The 9,573-nt window shown below is 41.8% G+C and overlaps 3 protein-coding genes across 3 annotated transcripts; 1 reads left to right on the forward strand and 2 right to left on the reverse strand.

The window, feature by feature from the left end:
• Positions 1–1,462: 1,462 nt before the first annotated feature.
• LOC135710172 (zinc finger protein weckle-like) lies at positions 1,463–3,769 on the forward strand. Its single transcript, XM_065232685.1, has 2 exons — positions 1,463–3,119; positions 3,184–3,769. Exons 1-2 carry the CDS (start codon positions 1,579–1,581, stop codon positions 3,686–3,688), a joined length of 2,046 nt encoding a protein of 681 aa, XP_065088757.1. The 5' UTR covers positions 1,463–1,578; the 3' UTR covers positions 3,689–3,769.
• On the reverse strand, positions 3,750–4,389 carry LOC135710173 (low molecular weight phosphotyrosine protein phosphatase 1-like). The gene is made up of 2 exons (XM_065232686.1): positions 4,309–4,389; positions 3,750–4,239 (listed from the first exon to the last, which is right to left on the reverse strand). Exons 1-2 carry the CDS (start codon positions 4,343–4,345, stop codon positions 3,794–3,796), a joined length of 483 nt encoding a protein of 160 aa, XP_065088758.1. The 5' UTR covers positions 4,346–4,389; the 3' UTR covers positions 3,750–3,793.
• Positions 4,390–6,732: 2,343 nt separating this feature from the next.
• LOC135710174 (solute carrier family 26 member 6-like) lies at positions 6,733–7,312 on the reverse strand. Its single transcript, XM_065232687.1, has 2 exons — positions 7,101–7,312; positions 6,733–7,036 (listed from the first exon to the last, which is right to left on the reverse strand). The coding sequence occupies exons 1-2, from the start codon at positions 7,266–7,268 to the stop codon at positions 6,890–6,892; spliced, it is 315 nt and encodes a 104-aa protein (XP_065088759.1). The 5' UTR covers positions 7,269–7,312; the 3' UTR covers positions 6,733–6,889.
• Positions 7,313–9,573: the final 2,261 nt, after the last annotated feature.

Consider the following 9,573-nt stretch of genomic DNA (forward strand, 5'->3'; position numbering starts at 1 on the left):
TGATACGCATCATTGATCCTCGCATAATGGTCCTTGAGTTGTAGGGTGTGGAACTTGGTGTATTTTCTTAGCGCGGCTCTTTTGGAAGACTTTAACATACGGAGTTCACTTGTTTGTCAAGGATTATGATTACCTTGTTTAGGAACTTTTTTTGGTGTCATGTATTTTCATGAGTGAGCTTTTATTCGCGAGAAATCGACTGCTAAAGCCATCGAAATGTTGGTACTGAAATAATATTTCGAACAAATTGCACCATTATTGATATGTTTAATTAAAATCGAACTTCGCCATACATTCTCAAGTCGATTTTCCATTCGGGTTCAAAGGCGGCTCGCCCTCTGGTGGTGAGTGCTGTCAGACACATCATGAAACACCTAATTGTTTAAAGACCGATTTTTTCACCTCCGCTTAAATCCTAAACCGGTAAAGGTGAAAGCTGACACACGCAGATGGGAAGACCCCCTGACCACCGAACTCAGGTTGTCCTGGCAAGACTCAGAACATGCCATACCAGAGTCTCGCATAACTTTTCAGGGAGCGGGCCGTTCCGGAAATTTTGCAAGCTCTGCCGCACCAACTGTTCAGTGGAACACATATGCTGCCACTGTACTCAATACGAAGGCTTACGAGAGCTGTACTACGGCATACCGGCAAGCACTGAGTACCGACCCGACTAGAATCACAGCATTAATGGGCTTCCTCTTCGATCAAATATGAAACTTGCCAAAATCCCGACTACCGCAATACCAATGAACTTTCTCTTATCATCCAACATCTCAAACCAAAGCAAGATCCTCAGCAACTTAACAATCAAAACTCTGAAGAAAGACAGCACATTGACAGCCTCAGTACTTAACTAGAGGAGGCCTCTTATAGACCTCCTAACATAATAAAAAAGGAGAGACAAATTATAATAAATAAATAAACTTTGTAACTAGATGAGGTCCCTTCTGGACCTCACTCTATCTTTTCAGAGACGAACCAGCCAACGGGTGAAAGCCTCTATAATAATGAAATCAAATCAACCTAAACCGATTTATCCATAGATAAAACTGGATTAAGGGTTAAGCGCAGGTGTTGAAATTGGCCCTAATTCAGATTTTAACTTGCCATCAAACGAAATATGTACCGCGAAACGGTTTATTCTGCCAAATGAAACTCATCGAAGTTGTTTTCCGCTTCATGGGCCATTCTGCGAACAGTGTCGTACAACCCACTTTAGATTTCCATTTTCTTTAATCAATTTAGATTAAATCGTTGAAACATTCAAATATTGAATGTTTTTTGAGTGTACGATTTCATTTCGATTTTTATATTGAAGCAATATCAAACACCGCCACCAGATGGCCAATGCCATCAACATGCAATGCATTTTCGTTGCATCCTTCAAACTGCAGATGCATTTGAAGCTTGAATATGTATCTGTCATTTACTGCAGAAGAGTGAGAAAAATAGCACTCAACACTTTTGGCTTCTATTTTGGTGTAAACAAACCATTCTAGTGCTTAAACAATTCGGATTAATTTCCCGGTGTTGATGATCCTCCGGAGATGAGCGACCACTACTAGTGACAGCACAATGGATAAATTTATACAGAAGTGTCTGGTGCCGAACTGCAGTTCAACCACCGATGCAGTCGAGATCTGCTTCTTCGATTTTCCGACCGATGATCGCGAAATGATACGGGCATGGAACAAAGCACTGGGATTCCGTGCCAACTGCAAACATATTCCCGATCCTAAGGTATGTGAGAAGCACTTTATGCAGGAGGAAATCGATCGGGGTGCGGTTCCAGTGAAACTGATTTCACCGGATGCAGTGCCATTGGTTGGAGTGGTGGCAGCAGTGGCGGTGAAGTTGGATCCGAAGGAAGGCGAGGAAGGAGAAAGAAGTGGCGGCAGTGTCGGTGCACCAAGTTACTGTAGACTCTGTGCAAAGATGGAACCGCAGCCGTTGAAGCATAGCCTGGAGAAGATGATGAAGTGCAGTGATACGGCCAAGCTGCTAGAGATTTGTTTAGAATCGAGCCGTGACTACGAGATGCTTCCCAGCGGGGTTTGTGATGCGTGTTCTCATATGATGAAGTTCTTGATAAAGTTTGTGAGAACCTGTAGCGGCGCACAAGGGAAGTTGGTGAATATATTTACCGAGAAGGAGAACGATATTGTTGATAGGGACGAGAAAGAAGAAAGGAAACCGGAAGCTGAGGAAGTGGCTTCGCCTACGATAAAGAGGGAAGTGGAAGAGACTTCCAGCGAGCTTCTTGCGGATTATCTGGTGGTTGGACTTGAGAAGGACGAGAAAAGTCATGATGTGAATTATATTATAAATGAGGTAACGGAGACAGATGATGAAATGACACCGGTTGGTGTTGATAGTAAAAAAGAGGAAGGAGATTTGAATGTGAAGATGGAACCGTATGAAATGGAATCTGATTCGGATTTTGAAGTGCCAAAGGATTTCGGAGGTTTCTCCGGGTCGGATAGTCGCTCTGGATCCGATGACGATGATGATGATGATGATGATGACGATGATGACGAATACGATCCTGAAGAACAAATGGTTAAATCACGAAAACATATTTCGGTGAAATTTGAGGGCGATGATAAGGGTGCTGCTCTAGTGGAAGAGAAGCCTAAGAAAAGGCGTGGTCGTCCGAGAAAAGATGATCCTCGTCCTTCGAAAGGGGCTCGAAAGCCAAGAGAGAAGCGCGAGAAGGCTACCGACGATAAACCCGCTTCCCTGTGCAAGCAGATTTGCCAAATTTGCGGCAAAATCCTTTCGAGTAGTGCCACTTTTAACGTGCATATGATGACGCACACCCAGCAGAAGGACATCGTTTGTCCTATCTGCGATCGGCGGTTCTACGTCAAGCAGCAGCTGAAGATCCACATAGAATCGATTCACGAGAAGAAGGACTTTGTGTGCAACGTCTGCGGGCTTAAGTGCCGCTGGCGGAAAAGTCTTCGAAGGCACATGCTGCTGCACGATGATAACCCCTACAAACACAAGTGCACCTACTGCGACAAAGCATTTGCTAGGCCCAACCAGCTTCGCTATCATGTCATGAAGCATACCGGAGATCGAGTCTACTGTGACATCTGCGGTGCGGATTATAGGTAATTGGAGTAGAACAAATTCTTAAAATTGTAGCCAAATCTTCATTTATACATTTATTTTTAGATTCAACTACATGTTAACACAGCATAAAATACGCAAACATGGAATTGTGGTCGAGGGTGTTCAGCTGTACAAGCAAAGTTCAAGGAAAAAGAAAACCGAAAGTGGAGAGCATGCATCAAACCCCAGGCGGAATCGTGCCGTGGTTGGTCAGCAGCCAGAAGGCCATCTAGCACCATCGGTGGAGTTTCCTGTGCATCCTTCCATAGCACCGATAATACAACAAATGGCAATACCCGAACATGACCGTACTAACCAGAGTGATCTGACGCACGTGTCGGATCTGGGAAGTCCCGCTACGACGGCATCGTTTGCAACAATTGGCTCTCCCGAACCGCCACATTTCCCAGTTCACGCACAATCCCACTCCACATTGCATCAACAACAGCAACTACAACAACAACATCACCAACAACCATCTCCAATGAGCGGATTCAACGGAGCAGCACTGGCCATGCCGATGCCCTCTGGAGGGCTTATCGGGTTTCCATCGATGAGTAGGCAATAGAATATCAATATTTAAGCGCGTCGATTTTTACATTATCAAAAATAAAGTAGAACAACTAGCATTTAAAACTATCACATTGAATGACGTCTTTAATTGTACACAAGCTTAAATATCACCCTTTTGCACCTTATTCAGAAATCCCTCGCAGCAGCGCACACACTGCACGTAGCACTGTTCGAACCCATCGGAACCCTGATCGTAGTACGGATCGCGGATTATCTTCCCCGGGGCTTCCGTATCATAATCGCCCAAGAACAGTTGCTTCGCCTTGGATCCTTTCGGAGCTCGGCTTTTCAGGTCGGACATGTTTTCCTCGTCCATACCGAAGATGTAGTCGTAGTGGTTGAAGTCGTCTTTTTTGATCTGCCGCGCGCGGTTGTCGTACGGGAGATCGTGCTTCTTCATCGTAGCCAGCGCTCGGTGGTCCGGCTGGTTGCCAACGTGCCACCCACCGATGGCAGCACTGTCCACTTCCCACTGATCGGCAACGCCGGCATCGCCGATCGTTTTCAGGAAGACCGCCTCCGCAATCGGCGAACGGCAGATGTTTCCTGCGGAGGTGGATTATTAGGTCGCTGCTGTTACGAGTTAGTTTGCTAATTTTATTCGATGGAATTTACCTAGGCAAATGAAAAGAGCCTTCTTCTTATCGGCCATTTCGACAGTGTTGTTGTAGATTGTGGTAAAGATGATGATGCACTGTTTTTGTTGAACCTTGGAAAGGTCGAACGTCGAAGATTTGAAGACAGCCCGACACGGTTGTACACAGCAAAAAAAAAAAAAACAAAGTAATATCTGGTCAGACGTAATCCATGCCGGTGTATCAAATATTATGGAACACCGGGGCAAGTTGAAACGGTAGGTGTATCTATAAGCGGAAGTGAATAATCACTGAGATTATTTCTAATCTAGTAGTTTGCGGTAGTACACAATGCCTCTCAAAAATAATTACAGAGTGAATATTCCAAGGGGGGGAGATGGCTGTCAAATACGAACAATCGTCGCCTACCTCGCATAACTGGTTCCAAACGTAAACAAGCCATAAGAAACCTACAGCGTTTGTTTACGTTTGGAACCAGTTTCATACAAGATGATCAGTAGGCTGATTTGACAGCACATCCCCCCCCAGGAATATTCACTTCCGCTAAGAGATACACGTACCGTTTCAACTTGCCCCGGTGTACCTTAATGTATATAGTTCAAGCTGAACAATGCATTAGGTCCTAATTAACATTGATCGATTTTCATAATCGACTTTCTCTTTCGTTAATACGTTGGGTACTTAGCCGTTTCTTGTCGTGTTTGTCTTATAAAATGCTAGATAATAGCTTGTTTCATCGATCTGTGTGCTGAAATTAGCTGGGAATTAAGGCCCACGCACATTAGATCCGGATCGGACGCGTTGCGGCAAAGTGACAGCTAAATCTATTGTCTAACTGTCAAATTTATGTCAACGCAACGCAAACGGATCTAAAGGCCGGCGCACAATAGATACGTTTTCGGGTTTTTTGGCAGATAATGCATGGGCTAACTGTCAAAAAACCTGAAAACGAATCTATTGTGCGCCGGCCTTAATGTGGGTGGCCCTTTACATCGTACAACGCAATATTATAATATTACGTTGTACGATGTAAAGGGCCATCCGCATTAAGGCCGGCGCACAATAGATGTTTTCAGGTTTTTTGACAGTTAGCCCATGCATTATCTGTGTGTGTGTGTATTCCCTCTAAGCCCCACTGGCCGGCAGTGTTATTATGGAAGAACTCTCTCTACAATGTCGCATTTATGGTCATTGTAGACAGCTTTAGTCCGGGAGTTAGAAAGTATGTATGTATGTATGTATGTATTACCTCTATCAATTGGATATTAGTATAGAGGTAATAAGGCTAAGACCAGAAGGTCCCGAAGAAATGAGCTCAACTTTTTGGCTCAGCTCTGGTACTATCTTCGGTCCCAAGCTAATCGATGCACCCCTCGAAACATAGGAAAATCCATTTTATCTTTCATCCTTTATAGCTAATCAAAACAAACATAGTGTAGTACTAGAATATTGACTAGAATAGGGTACGTTGATCGATTTGCTTGGGACCAATAGGCTAGTCAAGTCGAGGGGGGCAACACATCAAAATCTCAATTGTAGATGCTCAAAAAATCTCACACTAGTGAATTAATCTTCGAAAAATCTTCTTTCATTTCGCGCATCTACTTGCATTGCGCATCATCTTTTTGCAGGAAATCTTCAGAATTGTCATCAATCTTCATTCTATCTACTCAGCGTGCGAGCAGCTAGCCACAGCAAAACACAATATTTTCTGCATCGTAGATAGAGTCGTCCCCCTCGAGTCAAGTAGTGAGCCAATTTAAAATCTTTAGTTTCGTATTGATTGTTGGTAGAACAACTGCGAGAACAACTTTTTTAAAATGGAATTAAAAGATATGCTTTAAAAATACAGTCTATAAATGATTACAACTAACGGTTACATTTTGTCCGACATTTTGATAGTTAGGGAAAAAATAATATTGTTCTTCGTAAATAATGCGCACTACTTCCGACACAATTTATAACGTATAGAACGAGAGTAAATCTATTTTCGCTTGCGTAGTTTACCTGTTTCACCCAGAGTAGAAAGATGGAAAGGTAGATAGATGTAGATCAAACTAAAAAAAAGGAATTTCGAAGCAAACAAAACCTATCGCACAAAGATCATTTCCACCGATAATATTTAATCCACTATCAAAATACTGAGAACTTCGCCCTCGATCGACTGGAAAGGTGACCCCTTTCCAATCAACATTTGAGCAATGGTGTTACAAACTATAAAGAGGCACATTTCGAAGCGTAACATTAAAACCTGTTACCCGCGTTAATCCGAAAGACTATCAACTAACAAATTCACCAATCACCGCATCTCACGCTTCCTCTGATTCCACGATACTCAGATTCGCGGAATCGTTCGCACAGGTCTCCCTAGCCCAGAGTACCGCGTCGTGCACGGTAGAGAATATCTTAAAGTACTCATGGTCTTCCGAACCGATCTGGACCATCCTCTCGTATACCGGGCAGGACGATCCAGCCACCAGAACCTTCACCGAAAGCTTACCGAACTCCGTGATCAAAACCTTCAGCGCGGACACCGCCGATGGATCGATGTTACTCAAGGCCATGAAATCCAACACCAGAAACCTGAAGCTGAACTGCTTTTAGTAGTCCTTCCGTTTGGATTTTTTGATCTCCTTGATAAGATTCAGCTTTAAAACTTCGCACAAACTCGCCTTGAAGCCGGCCCTGGTGGCGAAGTTCATACTGCCACAAAAGTGGAAGATTTTCACTTCAGAAATGTCGATTGTCTAGAAGGAAATTCAAAATATTAATAGAGCTCTGAAGCCCATGGCGTTCAGTGGATCAACTTACGGCTTTGTAGCGATTAACATCCAAGTACAGATCCATATTGGGGACGTTCTCCATCAGGCATGTGTACGGCTTCATACCGCGGAAGAAGATGCTGCAAATGCTGAGCACCATCCCGACGAGCAGCCCGATATCGATGGCCACCAGGACCACCGTCAGGAACGTTCCCATCCAAACGATTGCATCCACGGTGCTGAGTAGCCAGAACTGTCGGAAATGCGCGAGCTACATGCGTAGTCCCATCAACGAGACCACAATTATACCAGCCAGGACGCACCGCGGCAGTGGCTCGAAGAGCGGTCCTTTCCAAAGCAGTACAATGGCCAAAATGGCACAGGAAACTACGTAAGGGATTTGACTTGAATTTCCGGCAAAAATTTCTATTTGAGATGTAATTTCCGTTTAGGTAAGAATTCCAGGTAGGAATATTGGTTAGGAATTCCGGCCAAGAATTCCGGATAGGAACCTAGATTTAGGAATTGAGTAAGGTTGCTTAGACTCACTTAGCTATATAAAATGTTTTTCGGAATTATGGATTCATTGGATGCTTGTACCATAGAGGTAACTCTAAGACTAGAAGGTCCCGAAGAAAAGTGTTCAACTTTTTGGCTCAGTTCTGGTACTATCTTCGGTCCCAAGCTAATCGATGCACCCCTCGAAACATAGGAAAATCCACGAACCCCTCATTTTATCTGGCAAACTTTCATAGCGAATCAAAACAAACATAGTGTAGTACTGGAATTTATACTAGGGGGTACGTTAATCGATTTACTTGGGACCAATAGGCTAGTCAAGTAGTGAGCCAATTTAAAATCGTTAGTTTTGTATTGATTGTTGATATTAGTATTAGGGGAACTAGGGGCAATAAGGTCACCCTAACGATAGCGCGTTTTTATATGTGATTCCGTGAATATTTATAGGAGTTTGTGAATCGAATTGTAAGTTTATAACCTTGTCTCCATGTATCATCATTGAAATTAAAATTAAACCCCATCAAAAAATGTTAATGATTTTTTCAAAATGTCATGTCGAACCTGCTCTAAAAAATGCTACGGGGCAAGAGGACCACTCTTATGGGGCAAAAAGACCATATGTCTGAAATGAAGTGAAACTGATAAATGTTCATTTCTAAACAACAAATCACTATTCTTAGGTATGACAGCAACTGCTTTTATTGTTTATTCCACTAAAATATTGACTTAACGATATATTTTTTTATATCTAAAACATATAATGTGCGTCAAAGATTCAAATGGAAACTATTTTTGATACTATTTTATACAGTTTGTTTTCCAAAATTTTACGAAAACAATGTATATTGGAAACATATTGTGTTAATTTCTGAACATTGTTGTACAATTTAATACATAAATGTAGGGGTGGCACTCTTGCTCCATATAAAGTTTATTTTCAGGAATATAATTTTTGATTAATTAAACAAAATATTTAATAATTTATTGTTATTAATGTATCAAACTATACCATCAATAATGATGTCTCAATGCAGAAATTGTGAAAAAAAAATCGGAAATTCTGAAAACCTTATTTTATGATGCCTCTAATAAAAATGTAGCTTTTCAATGCATCAACACAAAATGATTTTTTGCATTTTTTTTTACGACTTCGATTCGGACAGAACTTTTTAGAATGCTTCATAGGAATACCGTGCATAGGTTCATCGTGAGATAAAATTGAAATGATTTCATTTTCAAAATATATTGAGGGTGGCACTCTTGCCCCGGGTGACCTTCTTGCCCCTAGTTCCCCTACATACACACTTCCAGGTTCGAAAATATTCTTTTCAAACCTAGCGCGTATTTAGTTTAATTTTGATGTTTAATTTATAAATAATAATAATAGGCTCGGTCTCACCATGTTCCGCTGGACTGCCACCATCGATTGCTTTTTTTTTTGAAGCTTTTTCTCTAACGCTTCGTATTTCATTCCGCACTTCACCTTCCGCCTTTTCCAGGTTTTTCTTGTTTTCCGAGGGAGATAAATCCGCACTAATTTCCATTTCCATTTCATCTGCCATAAGGCTCGCGTCTTAAATCGCTGGTCCACCGAGCACTTGGAATGAGTCATTGAATCAATGTAGAGTATAGCATGAGGTGGTGTTATACACTCAGAATAATTTTCACGTCAATGCTACGTGAAAACATACGTAGGTTTTTTCCATCGTACTTTTCACATAAGAGCTATGTGATTCTCATGTAGGGGTACTCATTTTATGAAACTTAACCGCCATAGGATTATCACATAGAAGTTACGTGTTTTGGTCGGTGACATTCATTGGAATTCTAGTATCAATATTTGACACTGTTTATACAAATATATCCTTAATATGTAGATACAATCTTCACGGTATTAATAGTAATAATAGTAATATTCCTTTAATTTATTAAAATTTACTAAATAAACTACATCAGCATTTTTTTATATTCGAAACGCAGCATAAATCTGGACGATCATGGAG

The sequence above is a fragment of the Ochlerotatus camptorhynchus genome, unplaced genomic scaffold, assembly GCF_037179485.1.
Source record: "Ochlerotatus camptorhynchus isolate MF236.1 unplaced genomic scaffold, CSIRO-AGI_Acam_v1.1 ptg000371l, whole genome shotgun sequence".
NCBI classification, from domain to species: Eukaryota; Metazoa; Arthropoda; class Insecta; order Diptera; family Culicidae; genus Ochlerotatus; species Ochlerotatus camptorhynchus.

Bases quoted from the DNA above. Each gene is read 5' to 3' on its own strand.
- LOC135710172 (XM_065232685.1), top strand. From the start codon at position 1,579: ATGGATAAATTTATACAGAAGTGTCTGGTGCCGAACTGCAGTTCAACC. The intron at 3,120-3,183 runs GTAATTGGAGTA...ATTTATTTTTAG, and splicing joins ATCTGCGGTGCGGATTATAG to ATTCAACTACATGTTAACAC.
- LOC135710174 (XM_065232687.1), bottom strand. From the start codon at position 7,268: ATGGGAACGTTCCTGACGGTGGTCCTGGTGGCCATCGATATCGGGCTG. The intron at 7,037-7,100 runs GTAAGTTGATCC...ATTTCCTTCTAG, and splicing joins ATGTTAATCGCTACAAAGCC to ACAATCGACATTTCTGAAGT.
- LOC135710173 (XM_065232686.1), bottom strand. From the start codon at position 4,345: ATGGCCGATAAGAAGAAGGCTCTTTTCATTTGCCTAG. The intron at 4,240-4,308 runs GTAAATTCCATC...CCACCTCCGCAG, and splicing joins GGCTCTTTTCATTTGCCTAG to GAAACATCTGCCGTTCGCCG.